Here is a 17,576-nt window from a genome sequence, read left to right on the forward strand (position 1 = left end):
TGCAGGTGCGAGTTGCCATTGGTGTGCATTTATTGGGGAGGGAAGGAGGAAGTGGGGATGGCAGGCGGTGTAAGGGCTGTGCAGCCGTTGCTGCGTGCAGGTTTGAGGACTAGGAGCCTACACACACTTCCCGAGCCCCATCACCATACCCATCACCCAACCCCCCGGCAGACGCGCTGTTCCGGCTCATCCACACGCGCTCCTTTGGGGTGGCCACGCAGGCCTTGCTGCTCCGCGTCCGGCTCATGTCCAGCAGGAATGCGCTTTCAGACCGCTTCTACAGGTGAGCGGGATGCAGGAGCGGTTCCTGTGTTATGCAGGGAAAGCCATGGCCAGCCAGGCATTCTGCCTGGGTGTGCACATTGTGCCAGGGTTCTACAGGACCGTCATCATCAGTGCAACGGCCTGCTTTCCGTGACATCAGCCCTGCGCCCTGCCTACTCTTGGTCGCTTGCAGGGGCCTGTACTCTGTGCTGTCCAGCTCGGAGCTCACAAAGTCCAGCAAGGCGCCAATGTTCCTCAGCCTCCTGCTCAAGGTGTGTGGTCTCGGGTTGGAGGCTGGGGTGAGCTGGCTCGGCTGGGAAGGGGGGGGGGCCCCCCCCCCCCCCCCCCCCCCCCCCCCCCCCGACCGCTCCCACCCCTGCCTGCCCACCTCTCTGGAGGTCACAGGTGGGGCGACCCGGGGCGCGGAGTCGGCCACCGCGCCCACCCACCCGTCCTCCACGTCGTCCAGGCAGCGCGAGGAGGCGGAGAGCTGGCGCCGCGCCGCGCCGCTGCTGGAGGAGCTGAGCGGCGCGGCGGTCCCGCCCGCGGCGCGGTCCTGCGCGCCGACCTCGCCGTCGCCGCCCTCGCCGCCGGCCCCCGCCTGGGAGTGTGCGGGAAGCGACCCCGCGCTCGCCAGGTCGTCCGATGCGTCCTGGGTGTCCGGAGACAGTGGGCCCCTGCCGCCCGCCTCCGGCGAGGCGGGCGGCCGCTCCCGGGGGGCAGGTTGGGCTGCCGTGTCCAGGGTCGCCACCGCCCCAGAGCGCCGCTCGTCGCCGATGATCGCAGCCCCAGAGCGCCGCTCGTTGCCGGCCGCCGCCTCGCCCCGGGCCGCGCCCTCCAGCAGCACGTACCGCCCCGGGGCCTGGAACGAGGCCACCGCGGCGACGGCGCGCTGCAGCTCCTGGCGCGTGGCGGGCGGCACGAAGCCCGGCACGCGCGCGGCCACGGCCGTCAGCAGCGCGCGCAGCGAGGCCATGCTCAGCGGCCGCTCGCCCAGCGCGGCCAGCAGCACGGCGCGCACGCCGTGCCTTCCCCGCGCGGCGGCCAGCACGGCCTCGCTGGGCGCAACGGGCACGGAGCCCGGCGCCGCAGCGGGCGCGTGCGCGGGCGCGGGGCTAGGCGCGCGCCGGGAGGAAGTCGGGGCGTGGTCCGTTGCGCTCCGCGGCGCGTCGGCGGGTGGGGGCTGGGCCTGGGGCGGGGGCAGGGTGCGCGCGCGCGGCGCGGCTGCCTCGCCGCCCAGGAGCTGGCGGGCGGTGGGCACGGGCCGGGGCCCGGCGGCAGACCTAGCGCTGCCTTTCCTCATGCTAGAACCCGCGCTGCTGGGGTCCTTGGCGCCGCGGCCCCCGGCCAGCGCCACCAGTGCGCCGTCGGACGCGCCCCGCCGCAGCGCGGCCGCGCCCCTGGCCGTCACACTCCCGCGCGGCGGTTCCGCCCCATCCCCGCCCAGCTTCACCGTCCGGCGGCCGTGCAGGCGGCGCTCGGCCTCCTCGCCCCGGGCGCGGATGCGGTCCCGCTCCTCCCCCAGGTCGCGCGTGACCACCAGCTTCTGGCAGACGTGGGCGGCACAGAGCGCGGGGGAGGGGGTGTTGTCCCGGTGTGCACCTGTACTGGGAACTGTGATGACGTCGCAGAGGGACTCGGGCAGGGATTTGAAGCGGAAATCCGTGGCACCCACGCGCAGCACCTGGTGGGGTGGAGTGGGGACGTCATGAGCGCAAGGCTGTGGCGACAGGTGGAGCGGGGTGAGTTGTGGGCAGGGCCCTGGGTGCAGGCAGGAAGGGTGCGCGTCACAAATGGGGGGCTGCCATGGGGTGGCGTGAATCGTCTATAGGCCCCCCTCCTCCCAGCAGCGAAAGTCCGTGGGATGATGCTAAGATGCCTCATGTTCAGTATGGCTGGTTTATGAGCATTCCAAGCCTGCTGGGCCATGTCCCCTCACCCCCCCCCCCCCCTTTACCAATCCCACATTGGTGCTGGGTCCCATGCTGATGGTGGCGGCATCGCCCGAGTCACTGGCAGCGCGCAGGGCCGCCAGGAGGGCTGGAGTCAGCCGGATCACGCATGCTGGGGCTGTGGAGGCCTGCAAGCTGACTGACAGGCTTCGGTGCCCGCCTTGCCCAGCCATGGCTCAAGGCGTGCCCGACCGGCAGCCTTCAGGCCTGGCACATTCAATGCGTGAAGCTGACAAAGTAGGGTGTTATGAAAAGTTTATAGTGATGACGGTGGACGTCCAAAAAGCGCTTCGTGGTTGTGCCTGGCGAGCATCGATCATGTCTCGGGCAGAGGGCGCGCGGAGACGATGTGGCTGGTGCCCATCAGCGTCTTCAGCCAGAGGGTCTTACACTCTTCGCATGCCCATGACGCACTCAGGCGTATCCACGAAATCTCCCCTTGCATTACTCACAAGTATACGCTAGTGCGCAGTTTGAGTTGTAGACCAGCTGAGCAGCCGGTTGGGGTGATCACTCGGCGGGTTCCGCCATGTTCAAGGGCGGGCAGAAGAAGGACAATGCCCTGGATCTCAGCAAGCTGGTGGACAAGACTGTCCGTGTAAAGCTCGCTGGGGGACGTGAAGGTGTGCGAGGAGGTTCTGGGCGATGAGTGTCTTGATCGGTACCCTTTGGCCTGGCCTGCTAGCATGGGGTGCCATACCACCCAACATCACCGACGTTCCCACTCGCACCACAACTTGCAGTGGAAGGAGTACTCAAAGGGTTCGACCAGCTGCTGAATTTGGTGCTCGATGAATCCACTGAGTTCCTGCGAGGTCGGTGGTGCCCGGGGACACCCTGCACTGGTTGGCCGGCTGCTGCACAATGGGGGTCTGCCTGGTCCTTTCGCCGCTTGCCCCTCATCCTCGTAGCATGGTTATGCTGCAGATGCTGAAGACCCACTGCGCGTAACAGACGAGACACGGACACTGGGCCTGGTGGTGTGTCGTGGGACGAGTGTGACGCTGGTGGCGCCAACTGCCGGCACCGAGGAGATCGCCAACCCCTTCATCCAGCCAGAGGAGGAGGCATGAGCGCGTGCGCCAAGGGTTGCCATTTGGTGCTGCCCAGGGAACACGAGCATGCGCTGCAGCTGCTAGCGCACATGGAGGAGGCAGGGGGAGCGCCTCTGAACGAACTCTGCTTGCCCGGCATGTGAGCCTGCTCCATCAATTCCTGATCTCCCCATAATCTGTGCCATGGTCCTGCGCTGTCATGGTCCTCTGACTCATTGACCCTACCTGGCCAAAGCCGTGCTCGAGATTTCAAGCCCGGTGCACAGCAACGAGTGAGGGGGCGCTAGCATAATAGTAACATCTCGTCCTTGCAGCTCAGCCAGTCATCGGTCGAGTCGCCTGCTGTCGATCACCTTTATCCAGTCCAGGCCCAGGGAGTAAGGCCCCTCCTGCTGGTAGTCCCCACCGGCCAGGGCCAGACCAAAGCTGACAATGCGGGACCGGTTCATCTGCACATGCGTCTCCACCAGCCGCCCCTTGTAGGTCAGCAGGAAGCGAGCCAGCGGGATCTCCACCTCCGTCCACTCCCCTTCCCTGGAGGTGAGGGGCAGAGGCGATGGCAGGTGTACAGCAAGGCAAGTATTTGGGACCTGGGACAGCATTATTTAACATACACGAGGAGAGTCCAAAGAGAATCCAGGATGAGTGGCCAAGCATATAAATGTTGTATCCTGCCAACCTGTGGACCAACCCCACATCCCATCAGCAAATTCGTCCAAATAGCCTGGCAATTCATCGCCCCACCTGGCAAACAAGAAGGCCTGGTACACGTCATGGGAGCTGGCCTCGCCGATGATCCAGTTCTCCGTTCGAATGGATGCAATGTACCGCCGCCCATCTCCCAGCACCCGCAATACCATGGTGTCATACTGATCCAGATCCAGCCGATCCTGGGTGTCCTGTAGGGGGCAGACACTCGAAGTCAGAGGCCGGCTAGGGCAGCGGAGTGCATCTTGCGTTGAGCTGCCACACATCCTCCATCATATTCCTGGAAACAGCAATCACAATCCCGCTTACCCGGGTGTTCATGCCCACAAAGCCACTGCGTTTGAGTCGCTCATCCGCGTCGGCCCCAGTTTCACGGCTGAAGGTCCCTTGGAACACCGCAGTGCCCTGTAGATGCGAGGAACAGGGGCTGATTTGGTCGAAGTCGTTTGTAGCCTGGCCAGTGTCAGCTCCCTCTGTGCCATCCACCCTCCCATCATTATTGCATCTGTGCTCCACCCAACAATCCCTCCCAGGACCAACCCCACCCAGTCTCTCACCGGGTGAGAGGTGGATGCGATCAGGGAGGCTGTTGATCGACCACCCAGCTCTCTGTCGGAGAACGTCGCCCACCGTGCCAGGGATGCGGGGGTGGAGAAGTCGAAGAGGCGCTGCTCAAATGTGGGAATGGGCTCCCGAACTGCATGGCGCAGGGCACCAGGGGAGTCGGTACGTGCACTGTCGCCTTCTGGAAAAGAAAATACACATAGCCTCCCACGAGTCTGCAGTACAAACCTAATTCAAGAATATATCACCTCTCTCGAGGTATCGTTGCGTGCTGCGCAGAAGGCGAGCGAACGCCATCCCTTCAAGGAACCCTTCACTACAAGGGTATCAGGATGAGTACCATAAGCTAGATATATTTGATTCTAATAAAAGGTTCGAAAGGACGTGAGAGCTGCTTGCCTCGGTTGTTGTTGTCGTGGCGAGATTTGTGGCATCGTGATGTCGGGACAAAGAGCGCGCTGGCGCTCGGTTCGACTCTTCCAATCAGGCATCACAGAGCATCCTACCAACTCATGCAAAAGTCCGACTGGGCACTGTGATCCAGCATGCAAAGACTTGTGATGAAAGTATTCAAGCCGCATGAGGATGTGATGCGAGGGAATGGGATCTTTCAATTTACGAGACCTTCCTGCGACACCGACGGAGCGCGAATGAGCCATCGGAACAAGCGAGAAGGCATGTCAGCTGACCCCTTGACCGGGCCAGAAACATTCTGCGGGTGTACCGATGTGGCGACACGCCCCTGAGCGCACTCCCAATGGTGTTTGAGGGGTGGGTGGTGGACCACCTGTCCGCATGGCTGGGCCACTTCTTCGACCTCCAGCGCGATCAGCTGCGCATCAGCTTGTGGAGGGGTGAGATGGAGCTTCAAGCTTTGAATTGGGCGTACGAGCCTGCGTGCCGCCCGGCTTTGGGAATTGTCTGTTTGGGTCGGAGTTCAAGGGCCCCCTGATTTCCAACCCTGCCTTCGAGTCTCAGAGGCAGACACGATGCCAAATTGGTTGGTGCAGTCAGACTCAGTTGATCATGCCAATCCCCCTTTTCCACCCCCATGCAGCCTGGCAGACGGGCGTGACTCTGGAGAACATCCCCATCCGCTTGGATGCCCTGGAGTACCTCCAGCTGCCGTTCCGGCTCACTGCGGGGAACATAGGCCGGCTGCAGCTCCAGATCCCCTGGCAAGCGCTGCGCTCCCCCCTGATCCTGGAGGTGGCGGATGCCAGGCTGGAGGCGTGCCTCAGGGGGCCAGAGGAACTGTGGCAGGAGCCCGCCGAGGCCCGAGCCTGGGCCGGCAAGGAGGCGCGACTGGCAGGGGTGGAGGCCAGCGCCCTGGCTGGGCCGGAAGGCGCCCAAGAAAGCGCGACGGCGGTCCCTGCCCCTTCCCAGGGCTCCACGGGCCTCCTCTGGGGGGCGCTGTCCAGCCTGGCCTCCTTCCTGGTCAACCGCCTCCAGATCCGATTCACCAATGTCAGCCTGGTCCTCAGGGTGCGGGCGAGGGGCAGGGTGTCTTTGGATGCGGAAGAGCATGCAGGGGATGTCAGCTCCTGCAAGTTTTTGAGTCCCTGCTATGGAAACTACACCCACTTCCTCAGTTCACATTCTCGAAATTCCATCCCCAAAGGACCCTGGCACGGGGCTGGGGGTGGAGGTGCGCCTGCCCTCCGTGCACACATGCTCGCCGTCTGTCGCGCTGCGCATGCTGGGCGCGGCCCTGGACGAGGCACTGGGGCAGGAGGGCGACGACCCCGGCATGGTGCACAAGGACGTCGCCCTGGCGGCCGTCTCTGTCTGGCTCCTCCAGGGGGAGCCTGGCGTGGGTACGGACGCAAACGGCTGGGGGGAAGTGGGCGCCACCAGCCTCGGCATCGACCCCACACAGGCCCCCCTGGGACCCCTCCCCCTGCTGCCGCCCTGCGACGGCGTGCTGCACCTGGGCACCACCGCCGCGCTTTCCAATGGCACGTTGCGCGCCGATTGCACACTGACGCTGCCCTCCCTGCGCCTGTCGCTGAGCGACGCGACGCTGGCAGGGGTGGTGTGCCTGGCCGACGCCGCCGAGCGGGTCTCGCGCCAAAATCGGGCGGCCCTGTTCTGCCCCGCCTCCTGGCGCCTGAAGTCTGGGGGACGCGAGGGGTTTGCCAGGTGGGCGGGCTCTTTTGGTGTGTGTGGAGGGTTGAAGGCGCCCTCAGTGCTACTGACTCGACCCTCCACTGGTTGCCAATGCTGTTGTGTTCTACAGAAACTCATGCTCCCCCCTTTCTGGACGACGGACGTCCTATTCAACCACCCTCTCTGTCCACCCCTCCTCGCAGGCGCATGTGGGTCTTTGCGCTGAATGGCGTGCTGAGGAGCGACGCTCGGTGGGACGCGGGCGTGACGGCGTGGGTGCCGGCGCACAAGCGTGCAGAGCGCCGGAAGCGGTACATCCGGCTGTACCGCGCGGTCCTGGAGCGGCCGGTGCAGCCGGCTGCAGGAGTGGGCGCTGCAAAGGGAAGCGGCGGCAGCGACGACGCCGTCGAGGAGCCCTGCTGCTCCATGCTGGAGGCGGCGGAGAGGAAGCTGTGCCTGCCGGACATCACCCTCTGCCGCGCCGTGGCGGCACGCATGGCGGCCGCGTCCCTGGCCAAGGCCGCCGCAGCCGCCAAGCGCAAGAAAACGGGGCCGAAGGCCGTCCCCTCCCCCGGACAACTTCTCCTTGCAGCGGCCGGGCCTGCGTCGGATGAGAAAGGGCTGATTGGGGCTGATCTGGCGCCGGCTGGACTCAGGGGCGCCGCCATGCCCGAGGAGGGCGCCCCTCCAACAAGAGACGACACACGCACCGAGGAGGGGTTGTCTGTTCCTCCCGCTGATGCGATGACGGCTGCCAGCGCCCTGGCCACAGCCGCTGCTGGCAGCGTGCCGGAGGCCGCACTGCGCCCCGGCAACCCCGGCTCGGAGCTGCCGCGTCCGGGTGCAGAAGGCGACGGCGTTCCCGTTTCAGTGGGCACGCCAGAGCAGGTGCTCGCGCTCTCCACCCGCCCCGTGTCCCCGCACGCTGCGGCTCGCCGGGGCGTGGTCTCGCGCGGCGTGTCTGCCATGGCGGGCTTCTTCGGCGCCCTACCTCGACGAGCGGGCTATGCACAGGTGTGCTGTGACCTGGAAATTTGTGTGGTGCTCGCAGTGTGGGTGCACGTGTTGATTCGGTGCTTGCATGGTGTGTATGATCGAGTCCGTACAATGGGTTCCATCAGCACACCTTGGCCTGAGCCACCCATGCATGGCTTCATGGTGTCGCCAGGCCATGCCGACCTTGCAGCATCATCCCAATCCTCCCGATCCTTCCCTGCCCCCTGCAGCCGCCGCGCCCGGCGCCCCCCGACGAGGAGGAGGCCGCCCGCCTGCTGGCGGCCATGGAGGTCGACACCGTGGATGAATCACGCGAGGTTAGTCATCATGGGGCCGCGGGTTTGCGAGCCTCCCTGCGCCTGCGCATCCCCGCCGCCTCCCTCGCGCTGGCGGCCCGCGGCCGCAGCCTGGCGCTGCTGGAGGCCCAGGGCCTGCGGGCGGCGGCGGCCTACGACCTGGCCGGCGCCGAGCTCGCGGCCTCCCTCTCCTGCACGCGCGTGCGGCTCTTCGACTGCGGCGCCGGCGCGCCGCAGAGCCTGCTCCTCTGCGGCGCTGGTGCGGATGAGGGCGGCGCTTTTGACCCAGGACCGGCCAGAGGCGCCGCGCTGACCGTGCGCTACGTCCGTGGCCGGGCCGGCCCCGCGGCGGGTGAGGCGGCGGTGGGGCCCACCGAGGTCTGGCTGCGGCCCGGCACGCTCCTCGCGCTGGGCCGCCTGGCGCCCCCGCCGGGGCCGTTTGCCGCCGAGCGCGCGGCGGCCGACACGGCGCTGGGCTGGCGTGGCGCCGAGGCGCTGGGCCGCGCCAGGCTGGCGGGGTTGGGGCCTCCCGTGGCCTGGTCCGTCCAGCTGGCGGGGGTCGACGCCAGGCTGGCGCTCGGCGCCCGGCGGTGCCTGCTGCTCAGCGCCGGGCAGCTGGCCGCCCGGAGCACTGCTGCAGTGGTGATGGGCGAGGCAAGCGATGCGGGTGTCGACGACGCAGATTTTTTGGATCAGCAACGTGGGGTCGGTCCCTCGCATGCCACGGCCGCAAGCGTCCCGTGGCGCTGGAGCGTGCGCCGCGTGGCGCTGATCGTGCAGGAGTGGGAGGAGGGCGGGGCGGTGTTCCGCCCCACCCAGCCGCCCGTACTGCAGCCGACGACCATGCAGGGGGACCTCTGCCTGCCGCGCACCCCCAACGTGGGTAGCCGAGGGTGCTGCTTGGGAGGTTTGTTACCCGAGTCGTGGGACGGTTCTTGATGGGTACGGCTATGTTTGGACATGCCGGTGCTCAGGGGGTGCAGGTGCCCTGCCCGGGCGACCATGCCGAGTCCTTTCTCACTCCTCTTCCCAAGAAGTAAACATGGGACTGTGCCAGCCTCTGCGTGGGGCATTTCGTCTTGAAACAACAACAAGAACATGCCTCCGTTCCTTCCCTCTCCAGGTCAAGGCCCCTGCGCTGAGCATAGAGGCCCGCGGCTGGAGCTTCAGCTTGGGCACCCGCCTGCTGGCCGAGATCCAGGCGGCGTTGCAGGTGCCCACCCAGGCCAGGGCACCTCCGGTCCAGGGCATGCAGGGTGCGAGTGGCGGTGCGCTCGGCGACGCAGGCGCCGTGCCGCCGCTGGCCGCTGGCAGGGATGCCGGGTCTGAGATCGAAAGCGATAACCCCTGCCGCACGCGGCTGGTCCTCTCACTGCAGCGCGTGAGCTGCGCAGTCGCCTTTGACGCGGCGGAAGCCGGCCCGGCGCCGTTTGCCACGCGCGGCGGCGCGGGGACGCGCGCTTCAAGAGGAGGCCCGCCGCCCGCTGCGCCCGCCGCCCAATCCCCGCTGCTCTGCCTGCGCCTGGGCAGCGGCGTGCTAGGCCTGGCCCTGGGAGCCAGCGGCGAGGCGAACCTGGGCGCCTCGCTCCTGGACCTTACCCTGCAGGACCAGACGGCGCCGGGGTCCGGATTGCTGCCCCCTCCCGTGGTGGACCGCGGCGCATGGCGCGTGTCGCCGCGTGTGACCCTGGCGCGGCTCGACCTGGACTTCTCCCGCGACGCTGGCGCTGCGCCACGCACGGCCACGACGGTGCGCCTGCACGACGCAGCGTCGGCGGCCTACCGCGACGAACCCGGGAACTTCATCGCCCGCCTGCACCGCGGCCGTCCCAACGCCGGTGTGATCACGGTGGTGGAAAGCGCGGCGCACCTGCACGTCGGCGTGGCGCTGAACAACGTGCTACTGGGCCACGCCGCCCTCATGCGCATCCTCCTCCTCACCCTGCCCGACACGGGTGTGGGGCCCGAGGAGGTGGTGGGGAGTGTGGCCGAGGACGCGCTGCGAGGAGGGGCGGGAGGGGGCGTCGACGTTGGGGGGACAGAGGTCGCCCCTGCGCCCCGCCACAGCACGGCCGCACCCGCTCAGACGCTGCCTGTGCAGAGCGAGAGCTTCACGCTGGACCTGGAGGAGTGCGTGGCGGAGTGGCGATACCAGCCTGGGGGTACCGCGGCCGCGCGCCTGGCCCCCGCCGCGTTGGACTTCCTCCTCACGCACGGCGTGCTGGGGGTGCTGGAGGCGCCGCGCTGCGTCCTGCGCTTCCCGCTGGACGAGCCGGGCGAGCGCGTTGCGCTGCGCGGCGCCGCGCTGTCCTGCGCCGCGCTGGGCGTGGGCGGCCGCGCCCTGCTCCCCCTCCTGCGCCTGCCCGAGGTCGCCCTGACCGTGGAGCGCGCGGGCGGGGGGGCCCCGCCGCGTTTGACCCTGGGCGCGCGCGATGTGCTCGCCGGCCTGCACCCCAGCCAGATCACCATGGCGGCGGCGGCCGCAGAGCTGTTTGCTGCCGAGCTGGCGGCACTGCGGCGCCCCAACCTCTTGGACCTCCCCGCCTCCAGCTCAGGTGCCACAGGAGGGGGTGGGGAGGTGTCGGGAGGGCCGGGTGAGGAACCCATGCTATGGAGAGCAGGATGCCTCCTGCTCTGGGTGGTGGATGAGAACAGGTCAAGGCAGGATGCAAGTGTAGCGACATGCTTGTGCTGCTGCAGCCTTGCATGGCAGCGGGTTGATACCACGACCCAGATGAAGAGACCCCAGCTTCAAGTCTTGGTCCTGAAGCCCTGTGCCACATGCGCAGTGCCTCTGCCTGCCAGCACCACCGACGCAATCCTCTCCCGTCAAACTGCAGATGGCGCACGCTTGGGGGCCGAGAGCTCGAGCCCCCGGTCCATGTCGGACCTGCTGGGGGTGGCACAGGCCCGCACCCCGCTCACGCTCGCCGCAAGGATGGAGCCAGGCAGCCCCGCTGCGCCGGTCGCCACTCCGAGCCTGGGACGGGTTCCCCTGGTGGCAGATGGCACGACACCCATCGCCACCCACCAGCCGCCCCAGCCGCCGCGCTGGCTGCTGTCTCTGGAGGCCTGCTCCGCGCGCCTGACCATCGCAGAGGTGCGGCTGCAGCTGCTGGGCCCCAATGTGAGCTGCGCGGGGCTGGAGGGGCGCTGGCGCCGCATCGAGGTGGTGCTGGACGGCGCGCCTGGCCCCGGCGCCCGCCGCCGGCTGGAGCTCGGCTTCGAGACCCTGGACGTGAGCCTGCTGCGCCCGCTGCCGGACCAGGCCACGCCCTTTGCGGCGGCCGCGGCGCTGCGAGTCAGCTCCGACGGGCGGCGCAGCAATGGTGGGGGCGTCGCGTCGCCGGAGGGCGAGGAGGAGGCGGGCGGGGCATGGCAGTCGGGGCCGGGCAGCGGATGGGACCGCGGCATTGAGAGTCATGCCGGCTGGGCGTCTCCGCCCGAGGTGACAGGTCCGTGCAGGGCGTCAGGTGCGCCGGCGAGGCGTCCAGCGCACGGGGAAAGATGCGCCTTGGCTGTGATGCTTTTGGCACCTGATCGATTGCGCTGCGTGCTCTGTTCCATGAGGTCTCTGACGCATACAGATGGTTTACTGGTGCGCCCGCCAATGGTATCTGCCCCAACCCCACCCTTCTCCCTCCTCAAACCCTCCTCTCCAATCGATGCAGAGTCCACCAACCAGTTCCCGGCGGACGCCAGCGACGAGGGCGAGGTATTCTACGAGGCGCTGTCGCGGTCGCAGCGACGCTCCAGCGCCGGGACCAGCGCCGCCGCCAGTCGCTACTTCAGCGCGGGCGGCAGTGTGGACAGCGAGGGGGCGAGCACGCTGCAGCTCGACCCCGGCCCCGCCTGGGTGGAGGAGGGCGGGGCGGAGAGTCCCCTGGGCCCCAGCCCACGCATCGCCAGCCCCCCGCCCCTCGCCGTGACGGCGCCGCAGCTCCTCTGGCGCCGGGGCGGCGGCGGCGGCGGGGGCGTCCCAAACGGCGAGACGCGGTGCACGGCCGCGCTGCATGCCCGCCTGGCGAGGGATATTCTGATCGGCGGCGAGATGACCCTGGTCGTTCCTGTCCTCGCCGTCCACGCCACGGCCGACGTCGGGGCCTGGGAGGAGGCCGCCGCCTGCGTGTTGAACCACGTGGGGCTGATGGGCGGCGCACTGCCCGACCTCCGTGCGTCGGTGACTGCAGAGGAGAACAGCGCCGGGGGCGACGCGGGCGACCCGGTCGGCACGAGCGAACCAGGCGACACAGGGCCCTCCACGGCCTACCCCCTGCGCTGGCACGTGCGCTGCGCCTGCCTGCGCGCGACGCTGGTGTGCAACGCCGAGGAGTCCGGCCCGGGGTCGGCCCCGCCCTCGCCGTTTCACAGTGTGCGAATGGCAGACAGACACTCTGGCGAAGTCCAGAGCTGGCGGGGGCCCATCCTCGCCCTTACCCTTCAGGCCAGCCTTGAGGCGGAGGCGAGGGTGGGAGCGGACGTGGGACTCGCTGCGGTTACGAAAACGGAGGCTGGGGCAATCGCTGATGCAGCGCCCGAAGCGGCGTGGTGGCTGCAGCTGCGTGTTCCTGGGCTGCTGCTGAGTGCGGGCCTGGGCTCTGCAGTTTCTGATGCAGAGGAGCGGGAGCATGGCGCCGCGCCGAGCCTCTCACTCGGCGCGGGGCTGGCGGGGATCGCCGGCTTCGAGCTGCGCTGTGTCGGGCCTGTTGCTCCCCGCCCAGACGGCCCGGATCGCCAGGCGCTGCCAGTGCTGGATGCTGAACCCATCGCCAAGGAGGAGGAAGGCCAGGCACCGGGCGCTGCTCTACTCACGAGCATCGTATCATCAGCACAGAGCGCGGAGCCTCCGGGGCCGACTCCGCAGTCCCCCGAGGAGCCGCCGGGGTCATCGGCGCACGCCGTGCAGGTGGATCTCGCGCTGGCGCGTGGCTCGGTGTGGCTGAGCCAGGAGACGGCGGGCGTGGCCCTGGCGCTGACGCAGGCGCTGACGCTGCTCGCGCACCGCCTGCAGGCGCAGGCCGCCGAGGCGGCGCCGCACGGCGGCGCCGCGCGGCGTGCCGCGCGGGACAAGGGTGATGCCAAGGCCCTCACCGCCTGGGAGCTACGTGCCCGAGCGGGCATCCTGGCTGTTCTCGTCGGGGTCGGGGGCGTGGACGGCGTGGGGCGCGGGCGCTGCCCCTTACTCCAGGCGGCGGCTCACGACCTGAAAGCGTGCGCCGGCTCCGGGACTGCCACGGCGCAGCTGGGCTGCCGGCTGGAGGTCCGGAGCTGGGCGCCGCAGCTGGCCGGCTGGGAGCCGGTGGTCGAGCCGTGGCGGGTGCGCCTGGCGCTGCGTGGCGCGCTGGAAAGCGCGGGGCCGGGGCCGACCCCGCCGCTGTCGCTGTCCCTCGAATCCGACGACCTGCTGGAGCTGACGGCGAGCGAGGGCGGGGTGGCGGCCGCGGCGCGCGCCCTTCAGTCCTACGCCTTCCTCTCCACCCTGACCCTGGCGGGTGCGGGGGAGGCGGTGCGCGCCGCGCAGGCAGCTGCGGGGGAGCCGGCGCTGGCGGGGGGCTGGACGCTGGTCAACGCCACGGGGGCCTCGGTGGAGCTGTGGATGGGGGGGCTCGTCGGCGGAGGTGCCGCCGAGGCCGGCCCTGTGGGTTGGTCGGGCACGTCGGGCCGGCGAGACATGATTGGTGAGTTGCAGGGGGGATGCGGCTTGTAATTTGGTGGGGTGGTTGTATGTGTGCATGGTGCAGTGAATTGAGTACTTTGATCACGCTGGGCATGCCTCCTTGCATCGTGGGTGCTGTGTCACCGTGCATTGCGCGTCATGGATCTACGTCATCGGTTGCTGAGTCGGGTCTGATGTGTCAGACCGCCAAGAGTCTGGGGTCTCATGCTGGATGATCTCCCTGTCAGGTTCTCAAAGCCTGTGCTGCACGTGTGAGCTTGCAGCCATGCAGCAGTCAACTCATACCAATCCCGCCCTCTTCTCGCACACTTTTCTCTTTACCCCACCCCCCTTCCCACCCCTCTGCTCCCAGCTCCCGAGCGGCCCCACCTCACGGTGATCCCGGGTGAGCGCGTGGACCTCCCTGTCTGGCCCGGCTCCGATGACACCCTGGCTGACCTGGCGGCCGGGTACGCTGGGTACCCTGACCCCATGCTGGGCGTGCGGCCGGCAGGATGGCGAGGCGACATGACCGGATGCTCACCCGACCCCTCTGACCCACCCTGCCCGCCACGCCACACCCGGGTGTACTTCCGCGGCCCGGGCGGCACGGCGGGTTGCGTGCCCCTGGCCGCCCCCGGCACCCACGCGTATGGCGGGCCCTGGCCTGGCGCAGGTGGCCAGGTTCCGGGGTCGCGGGGGGATGGCGCCCCCCAACCCCGCGTGCTGGCCAGCGTGGCGCGCGGCCCCGACCCCTGGGCCGGCACCTCTGTGGTGCTGCACTCTGGCCTGCGCCTGGTCAACCGCGGCGGCGTGGCGCTGGAGGTGCGGCTGCACACGCCCCTCGGCTTCGTGGCTGAGGCCAGCCCCCGGGCCAGCCTGGGCGCGCTGCAGCCGGGCCAGGGCCTGTGGCTGCCCGTGCAGCACGCGCTGCTGAGCGCGCTGAGCTTCAGGCCCCTGGCTGTCGGTGGTTGTCACGGTGCCGGCCACGACGGGCATCATCAAGGCGGTACGCATGGCGGTACCGTCAGCCGCACCGGATCGGGCGTGCTCTTCTCGCAGGCGGGGCCCGGTGCAGCCCTGGCCAGGCACCCCCCCTTGCACCCCCCCGTGGTGGCTGCCGGTTCGACGATCGGCGGCCCACCCCCCGCGCCGGCGCTCCTGGCGCGAAGGTCGCTCGACCGCGCCAGGAGCTTTGGTGCCAGTGGCCCGTTGGAGTGGAGTGAGTCGGTCCCCGTCTCGCAGCTGGTGGGAGGGGCCAGGGCGGGCGCAGCCGCCGCCGGCACCTTCCAGTTGACGTGCCGCCAGGCGCCGGGCTCCCCCGGCCTGGACGCCCCGCTGGCCCTCTGCGTCGGCTCCCAGCGCCTGGCCCGGGAGTTTGAGGAAACTCCCCCGCGCGATGAGCGCACGTGGCCGCTGCCCGCCCCCTCTGACCCCAGCGGCGCGCTGGCCATCGTGGTGGGCGCCCCCCTCATGCTCCTCAACAGCCTGCCCGTGCCGGTGGAGGTGGGCGTGGGCGGCCAGCAGTGGACCCTGGGCCCCCTCCAGCGCCGCGCCCTGCACGGGCTGGAGGAGGCGCGGGCGCAACGGCTGCGCCTGCGGCCCGCCGGCTACGCGCCCGTGGAGGCGGCCCTGCTCTCGCCCGCCATGCTGGGCGCGCTGGGCGCCGAGGCCGCTGAGCGCCAGGAGGAGATCGAGGTGGTGGTGAGCTGGAGGGGTAGTGGGAGGAGGGTACACCGGGGAGAGTCGGTGTCTGGGCGTCTGGCTGATGACCGCCCCCCTTGGAAGTTCAGCAAGCACTGCATCCTGCCCTGCGCTCTTATAAACAAGGTATGTCCCTACAAACCCATCACCACCGCGCCCCAGGAGCTGCCTCCCCACCCTTCTTCCTCCGGCCCCACCGGCCCGGGGGCCCAGCAGGCGGTGCGGTGGGTGAGGGACACCCCCCTCCAGCTGGTGGAGGTGGGGCAGAGCGGGCACAGCGTGGGCGTGGTCCTACGCCACGGCCTCGACCCGGGGAGCGGGGCGCGCGTGCTGCGCCTGACCTGCACGCTCTGGATCTTCAACTGCACGGGGCAGCCGCTGGCGCTGCGGCAGGCGCACGAAGACGCCGGCCACTTCACCGAGGCCGAGCGGGCGGCCGCCGCGGAGGACAGGGTGAGGAACCAGGGTGGTGGCCGTGGCTGTGGGGTTGACACAGGAGTTAGGGGCAGGCATGCGGAGAGATGGGGGAGGAGCATGCCTTGGCAGGAGAGGAGGGGGGGAAGTTCAGGGAGGCGGCCCAGCGCAAGCCAGGGAAAGCCATGCAGCATGAGCTCTACGTGTGCGCAATGGCGCAGATGCTTGTGACGTCATGAGGTTAATTCAGGGTCTCTCACGCTTCACTCTCCTGAGTGAACCCAGCAATGACTGTCGCACCTCCGATGTGCAGATGCCGCAGGCCTGGCTCGCGCCCCTGGCCCTTCCGCCGGAGCTCCTCCGGCCGCGGGGCCCGCCGAGCGTGACCGCCTCGGCTGCGGGGCCGCCCACGCGCTCCCCCATGCTCCTCTCGCCCGCCAGGGGGGAAGCCGCGTCGAGCATGCGCCTGAACTCGGCGACCTCCTCCCTCGCGCCCCTCAGCCGCGCCGCCTCCTCGGTGGACGTCGGGGTCGCGGGAGGTGCGCGGGTGGTCGTGGTCTGAGCGGTGGGCTTGACGCTAGTGATGTGCGCTCTGCCTGGCTGCGGAGAGGGCAGAGGAGCCGTGCCGGGTCCTGCTCCAGGCCTGCGTCCCTGCGCGCTTCCCGACGCACACATCCCTCGATCCCCAAGTCCCTTCCTTCCTTCCTCCATGCAGCGGGGCTGGGCGCCGCGCTGCCGCGCGAGGCCGGCGAGCCGGAGCCCGGTCCGCGCCTGCTGGGCCACAAGCGCCCGCCCCCGCCCCGCGGCTGGGGCATCGTGGAGGGGGTCGACGGCCGTTCGTCCCAGGATCGCACCGTCTGGTGGGTGTGTTTGGGAGAAGGGGCCGTCCTAGCGGGCCAGCTTGGCATCTGGGGCTTCTTGCTTGATTCGTGATCCTCTCGTGTACCCGGACCATCAAACACCTCTGCCCCATCCGGCACGCATCCAGACCCTTTTCCATCCCATTCATCACACATCTCCTACCCCCCCCAAAAAACACAAAATACCGCCAGCTGGCCGGCGCTGCAGGGCGGGTTGCTGCAGGGAGGGAAGCAGCGCCTGCGCCTGCAGCTGCGCGCCAGCCCGCTGACGGCCCCGCCGGGGACTACCTTCTGGTCAGCCTCCCTGACCCTGGACTCCCAGGGCGGCGCGGCGGTGGTCACCGTGCCCAGCCCCGCCGCCCCCGCCTCCACGGCGGCGGCCGCCGGCGGCGCCGCGCGCCGCCCCGACCGCGCGGCCATGGTGGCGGCGGTCACGGCGGGGCCCGTGGCCGGGTCCGGCGGGGTGCTGGCATTGCACCTGGCGCCGCGCTACCTGCTGCTCAACTCCCTGGACGCGGCGCTGCAGTACCGGCAGCAGGGTACCGGCGCGGAGGCGGAGCTGGGGCCGGGGGTGAGCTGCCCGCTGCGTTGGGCGGATGCGGGGCTGCCGCTGCGGCTGTGTGTCCGCCTGCAGGAGGCTGGCTGGCTCTGGTCCGGCGGGTTTGGCCTGGACTCGCCGGGGGACACCTTCATCAAGGTCCGGCACCGCGACCGCGGCGAGACCATGCTGCTGCGCGTAGGCGTGGCCGCCGCGGCGGCGGGGACGCTGGCGGTGACGCTGAGCCATCAGCCCGCGGGCTTCGCGCCCTACCGCCTGGAGAACTGCAGCCTGCTCACCCTGCACGCCCGCCAGCGCCGGGTGAGAGAGCAGCAGGACGTGCTGCGGCCCTACTGCAGCCTGGGGTACGCCTGGGACGAACCCGCCCGGCCCCATCAGCTCGTGCTGGAGCTGGCGGGGGGGTGCGCCTCGGCACCTGGGGCCTCGACCAGGGTGGGGG

The 17,576-nt window shown here is 69.4% G+C and overlaps 5 protein-coding genes across 5 annotated transcripts in view; 3 read left to right on the top strand and 2 right to left on the bottom strand.

The window, feature by feature from the left end:
• Positions 1-2,389, bottom strand: part of F751_6658 (hypothetical protein) — a gene marked incomplete at both ends in the record, with an annotated part of 3,248 nt that extends 859 nt beyond the window's left edge. Inside the window, 3 exons of the mRNA XM_011401337.1 lie at positions 122-277; positions 653-1,948; positions 2,231-2,389. Coding sequence (XP_011399639.1) covers positions 122-277; positions 653-1,948; positions 2,231-2,389 — 1,611 coding nt within the window. The remainder of the gene's footprint in view (positions 1-121; positions 278-652; positions 1,949-2,230) is intronic.
• A 356-nt stretch (positions 2,390-2,745) lies between these two features.
• On the top strand, positions 2,746-3,289 carry F751_6659 (U6 snRNA-associated Sm-like protein LSm7; the record flags this gene model as incomplete). The annotated part of the gene is made up of 3 exons (XM_011401338.1): positions 2,746-2,839; positions 2,960-3,031; positions 3,144-3,289. The coding sequence occupies 3 exons, from the start codon at positions 2,746-2,748 to the stop codon at positions 3,287-3,289; spliced, it is 312 nt and encodes a 103-aa protein (XP_011399640.1).
• A 305-nt stretch (positions 3,290-3,594) lies between these two features.
• On the bottom strand, positions 3,595-4,840 carry F751_6660 (putative complex I intermediate-associated protein 30; the record flags this gene model as incomplete). The annotated part of the gene is made up of 5 exons (XM_011401339.1): positions 3,595-3,805; positions 4,016-4,170; positions 4,289-4,384; positions 4,537-4,676; positions 4,792-4,840. The coding sequence occupies 5 exons, from the start codon at positions 4,838-4,840 to the stop codon at positions 3,595-3,597; spliced, it is 651 nt and encodes a 216-aa protein (XP_011399641.1).
• Positions 4,841-5,300: 460 nt separating this feature from the next.
• Positions 5,301-16,280, top strand: F751_6661 (Vacuolar protein sorting-associated protein 13D; the record flags this gene model as incomplete). The annotated part of the gene is made up of 16 exons (XM_011401340.1): positions 5,301-5,397; positions 5,601-6,028; positions 6,165-6,685; positions 6,856-7,666; positions 7,906-8,268; positions 8,395-8,823; positions 9,068-9,267; positions 9,475-10,499; positions 10,785-11,399; positions 11,616-11,869; positions 11,936-12,877; positions 13,016-13,261; positions 13,403-13,622; positions 13,974-15,304; positions 15,467-15,757; positions 16,041-16,280. 16 exons carry the CDS (start codon positions 5,301-5,303, stop codon positions 16,278-16,280), a joined length of 8,013 nt encoding a protein of 2,670 aa, XP_011399642.1.
• Positions 16,281-16,996: 716 nt separating this feature from the next.
• Positions 16,997-17,576, top strand: part of F751_6662 (Methionine gamma-lyase) — a gene marked incomplete at both ends in the record, with an annotated part of 7,569 nt that continues 6,989 nt past the window's right edge. Inside the window, one exon of the mRNA XM_011401341.1 lies at positions 16,997-17,569. Coding sequence (XP_011399643.1) covers positions 16,997-17,569 — 573 coding nt within the window. The remainder of the gene's footprint in view (positions 17,570-17,576) is intronic.

Source organism: Auxenochlorella protothecoides, assembly GCF_000733215.1.
Source record: "Auxenochlorella protothecoides strain 0710 unplaced genomic scaffold scaffold93, whole genome shotgun sequence".
Classification (NCBI taxonomy): domain Eukaryota; kingdom Viridiplantae; phylum Chlorophyta; class Trebouxiophyceae; order Chlorellales; family Chlorellaceae; genus Auxenochlorella; species Auxenochlorella protothecoides.